The sequence below is a fragment of the Spinacia oleracea genome, chromosome 1 (genome assembly GCF_020520425.1).
Source record: "Spinacia oleracea cultivar Varoflay chromosome 1, BTI_SOV_V1, whole genome shotgun sequence".
NCBI lineage: Eukaryota > Viridiplantae > Streptophyta > Magnoliopsida > Caryophyllales > Amaranthaceae > Spinacia > Spinacia oleracea.
The window spans coordinates 69899549-69920637 of record NC_079487.1 but is presented as its reverse complement, the minus strand read 5'-3'; the positions used below and the strand labels follow the sequence as shown (position 1 = coordinate 69920637).

Below are 21089 nucleotides of genomic sequence, written 5' to 3'. Positions count from 1 at the left end.
CCCTATTGTTCTTGGTTGAGCACCAACCCTAGTTTTGATAAGGGCTTCATAATATAGTGCTAAACAATGAGTAGTGGTTATACAATGGAGGATTAGTTAGGGTTAGGCAAATTTTTCGGCAAAAATGAACCGTTATGAGGAACTGTCTGCGGAAAGTGAAGTAAGAAAAATAGAAGGTTATGGTAAAGAAAGAGAGTAGACACGAGGCATGAAAGAAGGGAACAAGAAAACAAGATAAGCTGGTTTAGAGAAAAGGCACAATTAACTTTTGATAAAATAAGTAAAATTAAGGAGAAAATATAGCAAAGGAATGTGGAGAAGAATGCTTGCTTTTGAAGGGTAAAAATATATTCCTCCATTGTTCCTTTGATATTGCACCATGTAGGAGAAATAAAAAGAGTGACTCGCGTAACGACTAGAGAGATGAAGATAAGCAAACCTTGCAATAAATATTAACACTTTTACAAATGTTGCATGGTTAAAGGAACAGAGGAAATATATTCTTGTATAAATACCATAAAGAATGACTTTCGAACATTCTTGTTTGTGTTATATGATAAGCCAAAATAGCAATCTAGTGACATGCTTTGTTGTACCAGAGTGTACTAAACGCACCTCCATATCTTTCTACGCCTACTGTGTGTATTTCTGATAATATAGCTTATATCCTATGCCACATTTTAACATTGAAGATAATGTGTTAGGGAAGTTGAAGAATGTTGGAGTTATCGTGTTCATCGCCATAGTGGTGACATGTATATTTGAGTACAACATGCTGCCACCACCTCCAAGGATATGTGGGCTTCCTGGTGGACCGCCCATAACATCACCGAGGGTGAAGATGTCTGATGGTAGATACTTAGCCTACAAAGAAACTGGTGTACCAAAGGAGAATGCCAAGTACAAGATCATATTTGTTCATGGTTTTGGCAATTCCAGGCATGATGTGGTTATTGCAGCTAATCTTCCTCGGGTAACTAATTTTTTTATGACTCAAGGATGTAAATTTCCCGTTCTATTTATTTTATTTAATTCTATTGAAAAGTTGTAGTATCAAAATAAGAACTGTTGGAGGATGATAGAGTGGGGTTAGTTACGTGATCAGACCGCCCTTATGTTGTGATATATTCATGTACATGATTAAAGTTTTTAATAGAATCTGGAAGTCTCCATTGAGCGATAATATACTTCAGCAAAGGGTTTTTGGCTAAACATTGGAGATCAAAGTAGATGGGAATAAGGCGGAATTTTCTACAACTTGAGAGGAGTGGGGGCTCCATTCAAATCAGAGTCTGTAAGCTCCAGGAAATTTAGAGCAGCTTCGTAGTGGGCTCAGAGAGCTTTTACCATCAGTTTTAGTAGCAGACCCATTCGCGTGGGTGCTCTAGAGGGCCTGACAACACATGACGGTTTAAGTGCAATCTCCATTCTTTTACTTTAATCTCACCTTTGTAAAGCCAATATAATGTCTTTGGTTTAATGCTCACCTAAGCTTCAATGATGTTAATAAAGACACCTATATAAAAGAGGCACAATAGTGTTTAATGATGGAATGCACCTTGGTGATTGAAGAACAATCTCTTCATGGTCCTTTAATTTGTGAACCTTTGTGGTATACTTGAATCCTCCGCGAATCTCATTTAGTACGCATTATTTTGTTTTTTGATTAAAGAATATCTCTTGATATAATACTTTGCGTTTATTTGAAAGTCTAACTCAGCTGTCTTGTTTTTATTTCTGAGATTTTGGTGTTCATCATGATTGCTGATTATGGAACACTGGTTTAATGAACTTTGTAGAGTTGACATTCATAAGCTTCATTCCTTTTTACTCCGTACATCACAGGAAATCGTTGAAGAATTGGGATTGTATATAGTGTCATTTGATAGGCCGGGCTATGGAGAGAGTGATCCTGATCCAAAAAGAACACCAAAAAGCATGGCTTTGGACATTGAAGCACTTGCCGACCAGTTGAAGATTGGGGATAGATTTTATTTAATTAGTTTTTCCATGGGTGGCCAAACCGTTTGGGGTGCCCTCAGATATATTCCCCACAGGTATCGTCTAAACTTCAGCTAGTCCATTATATGTTTCTTAACATTTAGCTAGTGGCATTGTATGGTTGATTCTTCCTATGAGCAGAGTATTCTATTGTTATCGCTCATTAACATTCTATGACTAAAAGACTGCTAAATTCAGTGAACATATATGCTAAAGAAGTTTTTTTCTCATTCAGAGAGTTGGACAACTGATGTTGTCCAAATTAAGATAAAGATTTTGAAAAATGGTTGATTTGGCAGAATCCTGTCAGAATCTGCAGGTCGCCAACTAGCTACATTTATGAATCATTGTCGTGTAATGTAGTATCTACTATTATTATATTGGGTAGACAGTTATGTTCTGGTAACATCTAACAAGAGACTAGCAGTAGGTCGCGTCTCTAGAAGTAAGGGAAGAGTGTACATCAGCCCAAGGTGCCCCTAACTTACCTTACATATTCTATTAGCAAAAGATTAATTTTGTTAGAGCATATAGCGCATGAGTAGTTTGTTATGGGAAATGCACTCGGAATATTGTGAATGTCCTAGTTAGCAGAGAATTGATTATGCTCTTGCTAAATATCAATACAACACTATCGCTCCCCTACTCTCTTCTTCCTCTTTTTTTTTTTTCTATTTTCTTCTACTCTGATCTCCTCTCTTAGCTTTTATCTCACTTCACACTACAAAGAGTGACATCGACCACATGAATGTAAATCTTATAATGCTATGTACTCCTTCCGTTCTTTTTGTATTGTCTTTTTTTCTTGTTGCAAAGTTATTAATGCATTATTATGATAGCAATAATGTTTTTAGGTACTTATTATAAAAACTGTAAAAAATTATTATTTTGAAATTAAAAATCGAGACAAGTCTAATAAGATGCCAAGTCACTATATTTGTTCATATATTTTATCGTTGAGATACAATTTGCATTGTAACATTCTAATCAAGGCAATAAAAAAATGGGACGGAGGGAGTAGGAGTATAGTAACGAGACTTCCTCCTTGATGATCATTATTTTGATTGCACCAAGCTACCAATAAGTAATGTGTAGTTTTTGGTAATTAATTGTCTGTTATTACGTGTTGTATTCTTGGTCTTGTTCCAGTGGAATGAACGACGTCAAGCATATACTTCCTCCGTTCCGCAAAGGATGCATCATTTCTATTTGCACGAATGCTAACACGCTTCTTTGAACATTAATATCTCTAAATGCGTATAAGTAAAAATTATAAAAAGTTGATATTCGGAATCCTTGCATTAATATGAATTTAACAAGATTTTACTTGACTATGTTTTTTCTTACACAACAGTGAAAAATGATTGTCAAAATTGATTGATAAATAGTGCGCAAATGAGAAACGATGCAACTATTATGGAACGGAGGAAGTAATACCTAGGAAAATGTAAGATTTTCGAAAATCACTGCTATTGTAGGGAGAAAATATTAAGCCAGAAATATTACCTTGGCATAATTATAATGGTATTACGAAGTACGGAGTATATATTAGAATAGATAATTTTTGAAAAGTTTGTCAAATACAATCCAATAAAGTTGTCTCTTCAATTACAACCTCAAACTTTCAGATTTGTATACAACCTTAAACTTTATACATCACTTTAAATTACAACCCCTGAGTCACATTCCGGCAATAAATATTGGAATATGATGTCATTAATATAATTAAAAAAAATCCAAAAAAGCTCTAAACAGAAATTAAATAATTTCAAAAACAAAAAACACATTAATTTACAAATTATTCGTTATTTTAATTTCTTAGTATTCTAATTTTTTTTTTAGGAAATTATGTAATTGTGTTCTAATAAGATTTTCGATTGATTTCGCTGGAAAATGATCCGGGTTGTAATTAAATTGGAGATGTAAGTTTAAGGTTGTAATTTACAAATTTGAAAGTTTTAGGTTGTAATTGCAAAGAGGTAAATTTATTGGGTTGTATTTGACAAATTTTCCATAATTTTTTAACATCATAAATTTTATCTTCATGCCTTCAGAGAGGCTGACATTATAACAAGAAGTGTTGATTGTTTAATGAGCCATTTGAATCAAATACATCACATAACGTAAAAGCCTAAAGAAGGGTTTCTTATTTTGCCATTGAGAATGATTATATGTTGAATTTAGCATGTAATAATCATGGCATATTTGAAAAATACTTCATTGTATTGTATGGTGGTATGCTGTTTCCAGACTAGCAGGAGCAGCACTATTAGCTCCTGTTGTTAATTACTGGTGGAGTGGCTTCCCTGACAACTTGTCCGAGGAAGCCTTTCACATGCAGCCAACAGAGGATCAATGGGCACAAAGGGTTGGTCACTACTTTCCCTGGCTTACTTACTGGTGGAACACACAAAAGCTCTTCCCTGGTTCCAGTGTTGCTGCTGGAAAAGCGGTACTCACTCAGCAAGATTATGAACTTTTCCCGAAGATTTATTCACTCAGACCCAATCACAAGGTAAGTTAGTTTCTTTAATAAGTTTTTCCTAACTTGGTAAAGCTTATGGGTTCTGTTGGATACACAAAGTAGTTCAAACATTTCCAATCTAGAGCCGCTGCTTGAACAAAATCAGTCTCAAGCTCTCTAATATATATATTTATTCTTTATAACTTTTGCAAAGAGAGAAACTATGAAGTATATGTCAAATAAATCTGACAATATTATTTTTGATATCGATCATAGCTTAATATTGAAGTATATGTTTTCGAGAATTGATGGTCAAGAATGTCAAGAAACTTTTACGGCCAAAATTTACCATGAGAGTAGGGACTATACTTATTTTTCAGGATAAATAAAATCGACTATAGTTATCTTCTGTCTAGATTCCATGGCTACTATTTGATACTAATAGGATAATGATTCTAATGAACAGAAACTTCTGCTTTCCTAACAGGGACAGGTGAAGCAACAAGGAGAATTCGAGTCAATCTGTCGGGACCTGATGATTGGATTTGGGAGTTGGGACTTTAGTCCGTTGAACCTAACGAATTCCTTTGGAAGCAGGAAAGGACAGGTGCATCTATGGCAGGGTAATGAGGATACTCTTGTACCTGTCAAGTTGCAAAGATACATTGTACAAAAACTTCCATGGATTCAATACCATGAGGTGGAAGGGGCAGGGCATTTGTTTCCCTTTGCAGAAGGGATGGCTGAAACTATTCTGAGAGAACTATTGCTAACTGAGAAGTAGACAGATAGGATTCGTCTGTCATTCTTATATCTTGGAAAAATGGGAGTTGGACGATTATAATAATAACATCATGATGGTAATAAGCTTTAGTTGACACTTTGACAGCAAAATCAAATGTTGATTTTACACTAAACTCATAGGGCAGTGTATAATTCCCTGAATTTTCTTGTATCTTGGAAAAATGGCTAGCATAACAATTCAAGTTTCTCTTCATCTCTATTTCCATGGTTTTACTTTTACTATAGACATGGAGTTTAGTGAATGTGTACCTTTGACGAACGCACCCATGTACATATTTGATATTTATGGAATACAAGCTATGAAGCTATTTCAGTACCAGTCTGTCTCCTGTGTGGCGCGCCACACCATCAATTGATGGTGTGACGCGTTAACAGGTGAAAGCTCAATGTACGCGCATCCCAGCAGGTATGTATTTAATGCTGCTATTTTAAACCAACACTATATAGTAGGGTTAGTGGTAGCTTGTGAATTTAAATGTAGCAGTGGCAGTAGTACATTCCTAAAACTATAAAAGTATTTTCACCGAGATTATAAAATTATCTTCCTTAAAAGTCTAAAACTATAAAAGTAACCGCCCTAAACAAAATTGTCGTTTTGGGCTCCGTTAACCTCCGTTAATGGGCTTCTTTTTTTGTCTTTCATCTTTTAATTATTTTTAATTAACGACCTCTCTTCTTCTTTTTTAAGCAGTTCTTGCTTTTTGTCTTTTTATTTTTTAGTTACTTTATTGTCTTACTAGGGAAACTTTTTTGTATGTTAATGGTTTTACTATTAGACAATAGACACAATTACTACAAATATTCCTAAGTGTTACTTTTATTTATAATTTCAGTTACTTTTATACTTTTAAAAAAATTACTTTTGATCAAGATACTGTTCACTATTTAAAACATTAGATGTTACTTTAATATTTTACCAGTGTTACCTTTTGTATGTTAATGGTGCTACTTCTAAACAACAGACACAATTATTACAAATATTTCTAAGTGTTACTTCTATTTGTAATTTCAGTTACTTTTATAGTTTGGGAAAAAGTTACTTTTAATCAAGCTATTATTCACTTAAAACATTAGGATGTTACTTTTTATATGTTAATGGTGTTACTTTTAGACTATAGACACAATTACGTACTACTACAAATATTCCTAAGTGTTACTTCTATTTGTAATTTCAGTTACTTTAATAATTTTAGAAAATTTACTTTTAATTCAGCTACTTAGTCATGTTACTTTAATAATTTACTAGTGTTACTTTTTGTATGTTAATGGTGTTACTTTTAAATAATAGGCACAATTACTGCTAATATCACTAAGCGTTACTTCTATTTATAATTTCAGTTACTTTTACAGTTTTAGAAGAGTTACTCATTCAATTAAAACATTAGGATGTTACTTTAATGTTTTACTAAAATTACTTTTAATCTACTAATGGTGTTACTTTTAAATATATAAAGTTATTTAATGTTTTTAATGAATAAGTAATTCCAAACATAAAATATGTGTCAAAGAAAAGTAATGCATCATAAAATATATTAAAGTGTAATTTAGACCCAAAATTTTTATCATAAAACAATTATATAAAAAAGTAGCATGCAGGGGTTCGAATCGGCAGCTTCGGGGCCTAAGATGTTATGCATGTCTTGGAAGTTATCCACTGCTCCAGCTTGTGTGTAGTTGATGTTAGTCTTCGCTTTTTTTTTTAATCTATATTGTTGTTATTTCTCGGTCGCGCGTGGTATATTTACTAATGTGAACAAGCTACACCATCAATTGATGGTGTGGCTTGCCATATATAAGACTTTAAGCTTCCAGTACTGGGGATACTTTGGAAGAATCGCACAAAATGGGGTATTTCAGTACTTTTGCGTCTAAGTTGACAACTGGTCGAGTTTTCAAAGAGAACAAGTGTTGTACTCCCTCCGAATCTAAATGTTTTTCCCATTTAGAATCTTGACACTATTCATAATGGAAGAGAATCTTATGAATTATGTTCAATATATAAGAAAAAACATAGTCATGTGGGGCCTTGTTTGATTCGTCTCAATGAGTACTTTAACAATATGAAAAAGTTATAATTTTTAATAACACGTAACTAGAGATATTAACGACGTAAAATGTGCATTGGCATGTGTGCCAAAGGTAATAATTTTTTAAATGTTGTTGTTTTTAGCCCAAATGATGCATGTTCAAGAATAAATGTTGCACACAAAACCACAAATGTTGTACTTCCTCTGTTTAATAGTGTTTTTCACATTTACTATTCATGTGGTCAAATACTAAAAACTTTGATCATAATTGTGACAGATATATGTCATTGCTCCAAGCATGCATGTAATGTGTTTATACGAAACCTAATAAATGTGGTTCAGGTTAAATAACAAGTTAATTATTCAGTGAGATCAAGTGATTAGAATGACTAGCTGGAGGCTGCTTCAGATCAAGTGAAGTTAATATTAATTAATGACACAACTTACTCTTGACTGAACTCGTCGGGTCACAAAAATAATATGTGAACGGATCAAATATTTAAGTAAATATATTATATTCAGTAAATACTCTAGTAGATGGTTGTATTCGGAAATGATGGATGTTGGTTTCAGTGGGAGCTAAACAAATCATCAAAAGATAAAATCAAAAATATTGTCAGAATTAGATATTTTGCTCGAATCGGAAATATGGTTCGAATAATAAATATTAACGAAAACATTGTCGAAAATGGAAATAATACTGAAATCGAAAATATTGCTGGAAACGAAAATATTGATCGAATCGGAAATATTGTAGGATCGGAAAATGAATCGGAAACACGAAGCTCGAACCATGAGCCGGAATCATAGGTCAAAGACCATGTGCATCGCGGCCCACGCTACTAGCAAGGTCAGGCCCATGGGCGAGCCAGCGCGCGAGCAACAAGAGCATGCAGCAGCGAGCGGCAAGTGCACATGTTGTGCACAACAGCTTGCTTGGGTGCCAAACAACCTGGGCAAGTTACTTAATTGGGTTGCAAACTAAGACAAACCGATTGGTTGTGATTGATTTGTTGGTGGTTGAAGTGTTTCCAAACTTCCCTTAAGTGTTTGATTGGTTTTAGGATTTGTTTCCTAATCCTAGTTAGATTGGGATTCTGATCCTAGTAGGGTTCTAGGTTTTCTTTTCTTATTAATGTAGGCCTATGCCCATTATGTTTATACATGTGAGTTCATCTCTTTTGCCTATCACTTAAAGTGAGATCCCGAATTTTAATCTATATCTTTAATGAGATTCTAAGCGAATCGAATTAAGTCGGATCTGAACATACTATAGACTACTACGGAGGGGTGACATTTGGAGTCCTATAACTCGTTCTTGTTCGGTTCGGGAGCATCTAGGGAAGGCACGCATCATATTGTATGTTCCTAAATTACGCTAATTGATTATGTAAATTTTACATGTTTCCTAACGCTTTAGGTTTTCTCCGTACGATTATATTGTTCATAACCTAACAGTGGTATCAAGAGTCTCTTGTATAATTTCATAAATCAATTAAACATGGATTAAATTTTATAAATTTGCAAAAAATTAAAGGGGTGAATTGATTCGGTGTAATTAATTGCAAATTAAAACAATTCAATCAACAAAAATTAGGAAACTCAATTGTGAAAAATACACCAAAAATCTTGCAAAATCAATCACCAATTCATAATTCCAATAACAAAATCAAGGATAAACTAATAAAAAAAAACTAGGAACGTACAAACAGTTAGAGAATGAATTAAAGAACAAAAGAGAGAGAATTATACCAAAAATTCAAGAGGAAACTTGAAGAGAAATTCTAAAATTGATTAACAAAGAAAATAAATGAAGAATATAATCTGAAATTATGTGTTTGATTCTTCCTAAAACTGAAAATCTCAGCTACAAATTCAAGTTCCTAGCTTCTCTAATCTATCCTAAATGCTCCTCCTAATTGCCTATGATGGTGTTCTATTCTATGCTCACCAACAAAAATCGGGTTCACCTTCGCAAATGAACATCGCAAACATAAGAAGAGTTGCAGCGCTATCTGTGAGCGCACACAGCTTGTGTGGGCGCACAAAACCTTTTTGTGCATAAATAAGGGAGTCGTGCGCGCACCAGAAATCTGCACAATCTGCATGCATGTTTTTGAAGCTTTGTGCGCGCGCACAACTAATGTGCACGTTCCTATTATGTGGCTCGTGCTAGTGGATGCTCTTGGCGTGTGCTCGGTGTTGTTGTGTTGCATTGTTGTGCTCGTGCTATGTTGGTTGTGGGCTGCAACGCATCAGATAACACATTGCTTCACTCATCGCTGCACATTGGATGCTCGTCGTTACCCATTGTCTATAACATGATAAAATCGTCTAGCACATTTGCTAGCTCATTGTTGCACGCTCAAATTTGTCGATGCACATTGAGTTCTCGATTCGTTGTTCGTTTCGAATCACTTCGAGGTCTATTATTCTCCCACTTGTCAATTTGGAAATGTGATTTCTTTCCAAAAATACACTGTTACGAGAAACGAATACTTTGTTCTCTGACTTGTTGTAGAAGTAATACCCCTTAGTTTGTTTTGGATACCCAACAAAGAAACATTTGTCGGATTTTGCTAGCTTGTCCGAAATTAATCGCTTGACATATGCTTTGCAACCCCAAAATTTGAGAAAAGACAACTTTGGCAGTTTCCCAGTCCATAATTCATATGGAGTCTTTTCAACAACTTTTGACGAAGCACGATTCAGTGTGAGTGTTGTTGTTTGCAACGCATCTATAACCCTTATAAAAGCAACAACATCAAGTTTGGAACAGTAAAATGACGTCCCCACCCCTCTATTCCTTCTTTGAATTTTCTTAAGAACAGTGAAATATCAGTTTTACCCTTGCTCCCTTTCTTTGCCACCTTTGATCTCCTTTCTTTGCCATTTTTTATCTGTCCTGCCTTATTCCCCTCAATTTCCATACTCTCTCTCCACAAAACTCAAATCTCCAGGAAAAAAAAATTTGGTTGAACAAACTCATCAAGACAATCTGCTTCATCCAGAAGTTGGACGACCACCAAAGTACTCCCAATCGAATGCATTCGAGGCACTTTCAGAGCCGATGAATGGAGCGGCGGATTACCCCAAACCGGCGATATCATCGAGGAGATTCAAATCGGCGACCTTGTTCTTCGATCATCGTTCAAGGATATTCAAGTATAGGGGGTTGTGTTTATATATGAATATAGTAAAACATAAATACACATAGAGAAAGAGAGGGGGGAGAACAGAATGAGACCTCTGATTGGAGACAAGGGAATGAGACAAAAGTAAAAACCAATCCCGCGTGTTTCCTTGGGCTTTACAGCCTCCCCATCTTGCTTGGAGAAAACTGTAGAGTTGACTGCAAGTGGGCGAAGAAGAAGAGTCGGTCACCTTTTATCATTCTTTCTCTATTTTCCTGGTGAAATCTCATGCCAAATCAGGTAATTTTTTGAAAAAAAAAATCTTATTCTTTTTTCATGAACTTTAATTGTTCTGTTTTTTTTTTGTTTCCATTCTAATTCTAGTCCACATTTTGTGAATCTTTAATGTAAAGATTGATTCTGTTTATTAAATTAAGAACTTGGTGAAATGGCTATTCTTTATTCTTGCATTTCATGTTCTTAATTTATAGGTTTCATATGTTTAATTTGGAAATGTTGGGAAATTTGATTAGAATTGTAATTAAATTATTGAATGATTTTGTGGGTTTTTTATGTGAATTGGGTAAATTTGTTTAAAAGCTCCCAAATTGTTACATTTTTAGTGTGGAATTGAGGTTAATTGGAAAAGAAGATTTTTGATATAATTTATATTTTTCAAAATAGCTTGTCTACTCTATGCATGGAGAGTAGCCCAGTATGGTTTTTAGTTCGATGTATATCCGATGCGTGTATAAGCGGACGCCTTTTTTTTTATCATTGGTATCATGTTAAACACTTTATATATGATTTCATTTTTGTGTTTGTGTAGGGTGCCGAATGCAAAACCTGAAAGGGAAGTAACCGACATTGATATATATGGAATGCAAGGGATTCCTCTGCTCATTACGGGGAACAAGGTATTGTCTTCTATTTTTGCTTGCCTTTATTTTTCTCTAGAAAGTGTGTAAAAACTACAACTGGATACCCAGATCTTGTATTTGCCAAAAGTGAGCATATGTACAAGTTGTAAAATGCACAAGTATACTTCATATCATTGACACTTTCTGAATGTGTTAAAGTAGGCATCTTGATGATCTTCACTTAAATGTGATACTTAGAAGATTCTATAAAATAATGTTGTTTTATTTAATTAATGTTCATGCTTATGGAATTGCAAGATCATGTAGATAAAATATTACTTGTAAGAGTAGTCGCGAGCTCGCGGCGGTAAGTTAATTTGTCTAACTTGTAAGCCACCCAATCAAACAACGCGCTCGGTTGATTGTATCAGCTGTGAACTTGCAGGAGTGTAGTCCCTATTGTATTGATAACGAGTGGAGTGTGTCTGGCATATGAGAGAGATAGAGAGTGATATTGCTTGGCAAGAACTTCCTATTATTTTATTCCCATAAGAACATGATCGTAGAAGTTTTAGTAAGCATTACAACACGAAGTTTGGCGAAGCTAGGCCACTGGATTCTTGCAATCTTTCCTATAAAATAGGGTCACTCTGATTGTCTTATAACTAAATCCTAAATGGTCAAAAATAGTGTTACTTTATACTGAAAATAGGAACCAAGTAATCAATGACCTTAGTAAATAGAAACTAGGAAGAGGAAATGAATTGCAACACTGGGTAGATATTGTGTTTATTGTGTGTTTGACAAGTATGCCAGTCAATACAATTATGCATTAAATAGTAAAATAGAGACAAAGAAAGATTACATGGCCTATCATGGAGGTCAAAGTTTTATTATTGTTCAACTGTTATAGATTTTCCTCGATGTAGCAAGTGAATAATTGACACGGCCGAGAGAGAGGATCAAGAATGGGATAGTATAAGGAGGAAAGCTTGCAGTTTGAAGAGTAGGAATTGGAGCTTTCCATTTGTATTGCTTGTCTGTGTGAAGACATCGGATACATTGTGTATGCCAGTGAAACACATATGAAACCTGTAGCAAGTTGTTTTTTGTGCAATAGAAGGAATATCATCATGGCTTCTAATTGTTTCATGATTTACTCTCTTTTTTGTTGTGTTGATAAACATGTAATAATTGTTGATTTACTTCATCTGTTATTTGTGCAGTTTTCTCAAGTAATTTTATTTTTTAATATTTTTTGCGTCCCCTTGCAGAGGAGGATACACCTTCAAAATCTGCACAACTTTATGTTCCTGGTACAAATATTGTTGGTGGTATGATGCCAGGCGGTTTTGCACCACCTGGAACTTATGGAGTTATGCAGCGGCCCATGTGTGTTCTCTTGACGTCTCTTTTCCAGTCTTATTTCTCACTCAATTTTTATAGTTAATTTCACAAGGGGTTGTTGCCTATGGAATGTGCATGTACTGTTTCCCATCCCCCCAAGAAAAACCGCTCCCAATCTTTATAAATACCTTCTTGGCCCAGTTGTGGACTGTGGGGGAGGAGAGAAAGTTTGGTAACATGAAGGAGAGGAGAGTGAATTGAGGCACAGATGGGAACCTGAAAATTGCTTCATATTGTCTGGAAATTTTGGCAATGTGGACATGGGGGCGCTTGAGAACTGAGACAAGTGATGGAGATGTTTGAGTAGCTCAGCACAGAGAGATACATTAGGGAGTTTGTTAGATACTATGGCTATGGCTTTACCCTTATATTTAGGGGTATGTATACTATGGATTTTCCTGGTCTCTTTTCTATTGCTATAAGCTTGCTTATTTTTATTTTTTTTAAAGCTGATTATGTGCATCGATATTGCTGTAATGTATAGATTTTTTAGTGTAATTGTTTCTCTGTTACATTTTGCGTTAAAGTTTTTTTATAAGAACACTCGGTCTCAAAATACTTTATGTTCCTAGCAAATGCTCAAATGCACCTTTTTAAGCTTTAACTGCTACACTTGGACGCCGACAATATCCTTATGAATTTATATGTCTGTGCTATTCCTTATGCATACCCCCCGTATCCACGTTTCTAAATCAGATCATATATGTCTGCTGGACATGGGGACTATTAAAGATGCTCATTTTCTTTTGTTGCCAGTTGTGACTGGTAGCTGCAGCTGTCAGAGCTTGAACCTGAAATCAAAAAAACATTTCCTCTTCCATCCAGTAGATATAACTTTTTTTTCCTGTGAGAAACATGGTATTTTAACTTCTCTGTGGTTGTTCTTATCGTTTTCCATCTCTCAGGTCAAATTTCAGCGATTATAAAGTTTATTATTGTACCTTGTCCAACAGCCCATATTGACACATAATCATGGGGTGTAGGGATTTCCTTAAGGCCGAAAGGGTAGCTAAGGCTGCTGGTATGACAAAGGAGAACTATACCGTAATTCATCTTGATCTTTCTTCTCTTGACATTGTTAAGTAGTTTGTTGACAACTTCAGGCATTCAGGAATTCCCCTTGATGTGTTGGTTTGCAATGTTGTTATTTACCGACCTACTGTCAGGGAACATACCTACAATGCTGAAGGCTTTGAGCTCAGTGTTGGGACTAACCATCTTGTCCATTTCTTGCTCTCAAGGTTGTTTCTCGAGGACTTGAATAAGTCTAATTACCCTTCCAAGAGGATCGTTATAGTTGGATCTAGAGCAGGTAACTAGAAAAGTGCCAAATATATTCCATTTTCTTGCAAAAATTACTTGTAAATGCATTTACCGTAAACAAAATTCATATATCCAAAATAGAGGAATTCAAAAGTTAGCATGGACACTTTTAGACTTTCTATGAATGAAATAATGTGATAGATTATGTCAGATTCTGATGCTTTCTGGTAATCTGTTTTTGTTGTAAGTAACACAAACACATTGGTTGGGAATGTTCCTCCAAAGGCTAACCTAGGGGATCTGAGGGAGCTCGCTGGTGGATCAAATGGCCTAAACTTCTCTACCATGATAGATGGCAGAGATTTTGATGGTGTCAAGGCATACAAAGATAGTAACGTCTGCACCATGCTTATCATGCAGGAATTCCACTGTCGTTTTCATGAAGGAACCAGAATCACCTTCGCTTCTTTATACCCTGGATGCATTGCCTCAACTGGCTTGTTCAGGGAGCACATCCCCTTGTTTAGGATTCTCTTCCCTCCATTCCAAAAGTTTGTCACCAAGGGCTATGTCTCTGAAGATGTTGCTGGGAAAAGACTTCCCATGTAAGATCAATATACAATCTTAAAGTTACTTAGGCCATGCTCCACATACCTTAGAATTATAATCACATGAATTAGAAATAAAGTCAATAACTAATTCTTGTGGTTTGGTTTGAAATTCAGGTTGTGAGTGACCCGAGTATGACCAAATACGGGAGCTGGAACAAGGCTTCGGCCTCATTTGAGAATCAGTTGTCTCAAGAAGCCAATGATTCCGAGAAGGCTAAGAAATTTTGGGACGTGTAATAGGAAGTAGGTAGGACTAAAAATATGTCTCACATCAAAACGATTGATGGAGAGCTGGCAGACATATGGAAGGAGGCAAATCTTCCATTTAGGTAAGCGATTCACTTAATCTGGGTGCGAATTGCATATTGAAGTCGGATTTCAACTAAAAATTGTAGCTTACCTTGGCTATAAAACGACAACTGATTAATTCAAAATCCAAATCACAGCGCGCATACACTAATGACTAAATGGTATCCAAATAGTTACCCTAGCTCTTAAATGACAATTAATTTTTGGAAATCTTGCTTTAATTTGGCTTAGAGCTTAGTATTACATTGAATCTCCATTATCTTGAATCCTTTGTGTGTTTATTTGTGCTTCTAGGTGGATTATATTAGGGTCTTGTGAGTTTCATTTGGGGTATTATCTCTCTCCTCAATCATATTATCGAAAAAATAAAATATTGCACTAAGTTGATAGCTTTTCGTTCTTCAATCTGCTGGTGATAATACTCGGATTTATTCTATACCATTTCATTTTTTTTCCAGGTGTACCCAATTTTGCTAATTTGTCAATAGAAGTTGTTTGTTGTAGCTTTAGAACTTCATTTCTCGCTAAAAATGGGTCTTTTGTGAATGGGGTTCAAGTGATTTGTTACATTCAGTTGAATTGCATTTGACCCTGTTAGATTGTAGATGTTAAGAACAAAATGTGCTTCTATAAGAAATTCAACCACGATACTTTGCAGGTTTCCCAATGTTGATTGTTCTCTCGAGTCACGAACGAGGATCCCTTATAATAGAAATTCTTCTACTTGTTGCAGGCACCTGGTACATATCACTTAGCAGCAGAAGTTCAACCTGATGATCTTGTGTATACTGTATAGAGATTTCTGTTTGACACATTTACTTTTGTGGCAACGCCAAACTCTATCATGAGAAACATCAGAAATTCAACCTGATCTTGTGTATAAAGATTATTGTTTGACACATTTGTTACAACAATCACTTTGGTGGCAACTCCAAACTCTCTATCATGAGCAACATATGTTCTGATATAGAGTATTCTTCTTAATCTTATTGCATACTCGATAGTTTTTGTTTAGAAACCACTCACCAGGAACTTTTACTTATAATGTATAAGCATGTATTGCCATCCTCCCATGTATGAAATTGGCAAATAACCCTTTCTGAATCATGGGGACAGGAATCTTATAATTTTCATGCTATTTGAATGCAGATATCTCGTATATAAATTGTAGTACCACTACCACCTTCAATTTTCATGATTTTGGGGTAATAATATGCGATCTTGTGAAATTGAGCCTTTCCTTTCAGATTTTTGATTCATTGTGGGTGCTTAGTTGAAAGATGAGGGTGTTTGCGTTTGTGGACTACATTCAGATTGCCATTTGAGGTTTTGGTACCCAATGTGAGGAAATATGCAGATTTGATGAAAATTGAGGTACACGAAACAAATGTAATGAAATTTTAGACATACCATGCAAAATTATGAAATGTAGAGAGATAAAGGCACAAAGATAGGTAAATTAATATTATCAACAAGGGTCGTATCACATGCTTGAATGTGTATTTCACTGTATTGTGTTTTATATCACAAAATATGTTGCGTACACTTATGTGGACGGGGAGGCTGCAAAGCTAAAAGAGTATGTGAAAAGGTAGCCAAGAAGGTTGTACATGGACTTTATGAAATTGAACAAGGTATTTGTTGAGGATCGGATGCCATCCACTAGGAGCCACGTGTTTGCAGCTATTAGATCTCGATCCATTCTCAAGTAGAGAAGGTCATCATTATAAATCTTTACACCTCAAACTCTATTCCTTATCTACAGACTACATGTCATTGCCTTTAGTTAGTTCAATCCTTTGTCCTTTGTCCCTTTTAAGATTAATCTTTTTGGTTGATTTCTTCGTTGTTTCCTATCTTTTGATGTGTTACTATGTTTTCTTGATTTTCATGTCGGGTGCGTTGTAAATTAGGTTTGTTCTTCATACATTATATAGTTTTTCTAGGAAACTAGTAGCTATTGCTGGTCTCAAAGAGATATTCTTGTTTGATGATGATTTTGGACTGTTAGGTGTGCTTTTCCACAAGTTGTGGAGGTATGCATGTGTTCGCTGTTTTTGTTAACTATGGTTATTGTTTGATTAAGATAAGAAAAGGATATAATCTATTTAGAAATAATGTAGATTAGATGGTATTAAAAATGTTGTTGATTAAGTATGTGGTTTATTTGTCAAGAGATATTTTGGGCTTGAAAAGGAGGTAGAGACAATACCGTTCTAGACTAAATGCATCTTTAGAAGAGGGTGACAAGAAGATTGCAGAACAACAGTCTACTGCGCTTTATGGAATTAGTGTCATTTGAATGTTTACGACTTAGGGGCTCAAGTTTGAGCCAATCTTCTTTTCAAAGACTAGACCATGCCACTTGGACTTACTAGAAATTTCAGGGGGTTGTTCTTCTATCGCTGCTTGCTGAGCAGTGCTGAATATTGCTTTTCCTTGTTGATAGACGAAAGAGAACGCCATCAATCGGGATATAGTTGTGCTATAAGGATATGTTTGAAAGTACATTAGTACTTAAAATAGATATTATAGCCAAAATTTTGAACCAATTAAGAGTTTGTAATTCATGAGAAAGATAGCTTTGGAATTAACAGTTTGAATTTTTTTTCCTACGAGTTCATGTTCATCCAAAAGTAGATTAATTCATCCTTTGACATTGTTATTGTTGGTGGGTCGATCTTGTTTCAAGCCTAAAACGTATTAAAAACATATTTCATACATAATGAAAGACATCAATGGCATTTTGAAGTAAAGATACCAAATGTAATTAGAATTAAGCTACACTTAAGTACTTTGCTTTTTTCTTCTTCTATTTGTTTTTATCATGTTTGATTTTGGAGATTAACATTCAATGTTCTTTTGGGCGGGCGTCCGCGCGCGATAGCGCGCGGTACAAATCCTAGTGTCTCCAAAATTGTAAAGGAGGTTTGGCTTGACCCGTCATTGACCTGAACATATCTAGTAAGGTCTTGTTTCTCCGTTCCGACACTCCATTCCATTATGGTGTCCCCGAAGCAGTCAATTCAGAAAGAATACCGCATTCTTTCAGATGGTCATCAAACTCATGGCTAAGATATTCACCTCCTCGATTTGATCTTAGAGCTTTGATTTTCTTGCCAAGTTGATTCTCTACTTCATTATGAAATTCTCGGAATTTCTCAAATGATTCAGACTCGTGTTTCCTTAAGTGGATATAACCATATCTACTGAAATCGTCCGTAAACGTTATGAAGTAACTGAAATCACCTCTACCTTTCGAACTGATAGGCCCACATACATCCCTATGTATTAACCCTAGTAGTTCGCTTTCTCTTTCCCCACCTTGAGAAAGGTCACATTATCATTTTTTCAAGTAAACATGATTTATATTGATCAATATTCTCTAAGTCGAATGATTCTAGAATTCCCTTCTTTTGAAGTCTTTCCATGCTCTTTATGTTTATATGGCCTAATCGACAATGCCACAAATATGTGAGATCCGAATCACAAATTTTAGCCTTTTTGGTATTTATGTTAAACATTTGTTTGTTCGTATCAAGCACATATAGACCACTTTCTTGTTGTGCAGAACCATAAAACATTCCATTCAAAGAAAAATAGAAATTATTGTCTTTAAATTGAAAACTAAACCTTTAGAATCCGAACTCAAAACGGAAATGATGTTTCTGGTGATACTAGGAACATAGTAACAATTTTTCAGTTCCAAAACAAAACCACTAGGCAAAGATATAAAATAAGATCCTACGGCTAATGCAGAAATCCGTGCTCCATTTCCCACGCATAGATCCATTTGGCCTTTATCAAGCCTTCTACTTCTTTTTAGTCCTTGTGAATTGGAACATAAGTGTGAGCCACAACCAATATCTAATACCCAAGAAGTAGAATTAGAAATATTACAATGTATAACATACATACCTGAAGTAGCTAGAAGCAACGTTCCCGTTCTTCTCATCTTCATTTATCTTCAAGAAATCCCTCTTCCAATGCCCCTTCTTCTTGCAATAGAAACATTCAGAGTTGCCCGGAGAACGAGTCGCCTGCTTCTGTTTACTAGAATTGGCACCATTGGACTTAGGTGTGGGTGTAGCCTTGCCCTTACCCTTCTTGCCCTTTCCCTTGCCAGATTTTGTGAAGCCTTTGCCCTTACGCACCATAAGCATATCTTGTTTATTCTCTTGCCTGGGCGTCTTTTCAGCAGTCTTCATCATGCCGTGAAGCTCAGTAACAGTTTCTCTATATCGTTCATGCTATAATTCAACTTGAATTGATCATATCCATTATGAAGGGAATGGAGAATGATGTCAATGGCCATCTAATTTGAGATATCAGAATCTAAAGCCCTCATGTTCCCAAACAATCCAGTAATCTTTAGAACATGAGTGCTTACTCGTTCTCCTTTCTTGAGCTTTGTCTGGAGGATCAACCTCTGAGTTTCAAATCTTTCGATTCTGACCTGGTCCTGAAACATGTTCTTCAAATCCGATATGATCGGATAGGCATCCGAGTTGATGAACGTTTTATGAAGTTCAGGAGTCATGGATGCAAGCATCACACATTTGACATCCCTGTTGGCCTGGATCCAACGATTAAGGGAAGCTTGAGTTACCTCCGGCCCAGCCGTTTCCTGTAACTCTTCCTCAAAAGATATATTCATTTTCCTCATGCATTAGAACTATTTGTAAGTTCCTTTTCTAGTCGAGGAAGTTATTTCCATTCAACTTCTCTTTGTCGAGAATTGAACGCAAATTGAATGAGTTGTTATTGTTGGTTGCCATTGATTACTACAATTGAAAATAATTTGCAATAAATAACCATTCATAATCCTTTAATAACTTTGAAATAAAAGTCAACATGCGATCATTAAAGCTATCAAACATTTCATTCATGCAAACAAAACATGGTCCATAAATGAATTAAACAAATCCAAGACCCTAAAAGTCTCTAAGTCTTAAGCATGCTTTGGCTTATCTTAATCCTTTTAAGATTTTAGGTAAGCAAAAACCAATTGCTAGTAATATCCAAACTACTTTTGTTTAATAAATTAATGCCATAATTTATTCCATTGCCACAACATATGCCAATATTGTTTGAGTTAAAACCACAATCAACGTGTTCCTTTGGCATACCTTACCATCTAGGAATACTAAAATAGCACCTCGCTTGGGCGGAAACCTACTATCTTAGGTTTGAAGATTTTTGTAAGTGCTTGATTTGGAAGGCAATAATTAAACTCAATATTATTTGGACCTAGTTGTTTCTATGTTGGTTTGATTATTTAGTGAACTAAATCCTTAATCAAACATACAAACAACACATACATGCATATTATAGATATACTAAAATATAAAAGCATGTGTAAATTTGGTGAACTAGTATTGTAACACCCTGATAATTCCTTATATTTATAATTCCTTTTTCCGACTAGTATAAAAGAATTACCAAGATATTACCGCCACCGTGATAACGGCTAAGGCTATTTACCAGAATTACGCAGCGGAAATAACAACTTTCAAATCATAATAAATAGTTAATGGTGTGACTACGAAGTCGGGACCGTTACGACCCAAAACAAAAACTTTGAAATCCATTAACTCATAATTAAATAATTGGTTTAGTCATGACTATAAAATAAAATAGAGTTTATAAAATACGGAAGTAGGAAAACATAAACTCACATCACAATCCCATGATAACTTCTTCCGCAAGTTATCTCTCACAACCTGTTTATTCAAAATCTACTCCCGAACAATGCAAATGAAATGGTGGATATTCATAGGGTCATTAAGGCAAAGGCCATGACCGAAAGACATGAAGCACGAAGTCAGCCAAAAGCTGAGTGCGAAATAGCTAGAATAACATTATATCCTAACATGCTTCAATCGAATTAATAACAATCCACATGCAAAAGCCATTTAATAACAAGTAATCATAGAGACAAGACTCGACACTTGACACAACTCTTGACTCACAGATTAATAAGAAATAGCTTCGAACGGGTAAAATATAATCACCACAGAGGGAAAGATAAGGGTGTTAGGAGCCAACCAAGCACCAAATAAATAAGAGTCGGACTTTCTACCGACAGTCGGGCCATACCGACGGAATTCCTGCGCATAAAAGCGACAAACAAAAGAATGAAACAACGTGTTGTATCATTTAAGGAGTACAAGTTTCCAACAAGACTCCCACCATTGTTCATACTCAAG

The 21089-nt window shown here is 35.3% G+C and overlaps 1 protein-coding gene and 1 pseudogene across 1 annotated transcript; both read left to right on the top strand.

Annotated features, from left to right (window-relative positions):
* The first annotated feature begins 772 nt into the window (after positions 1-772).
* Positions 773-5249, top strand: LOC110797697 (uncharacterized). Its single transcript, XM_056834722.1, has 4 exons — positions 773-973; positions 1846-2057; positions 4252-4516; positions 4959-5249. Exons 1-4 carry the CDS (start codon positions 773-775, stop codon positions 5247-5249), a joined length of 969 nt encoding a protein of 322 aa, XP_056690700.1.
* An 8396-nt stretch (positions 5250-13645) lies between these two features.
* Positions 13646-14808, top strand: LOC110797698 (protochlorophyllide reductase, chloroplastic-like; annotated as a pseudogene).
* Positions 14809-21089: the final 6281 nt, after the last annotated feature.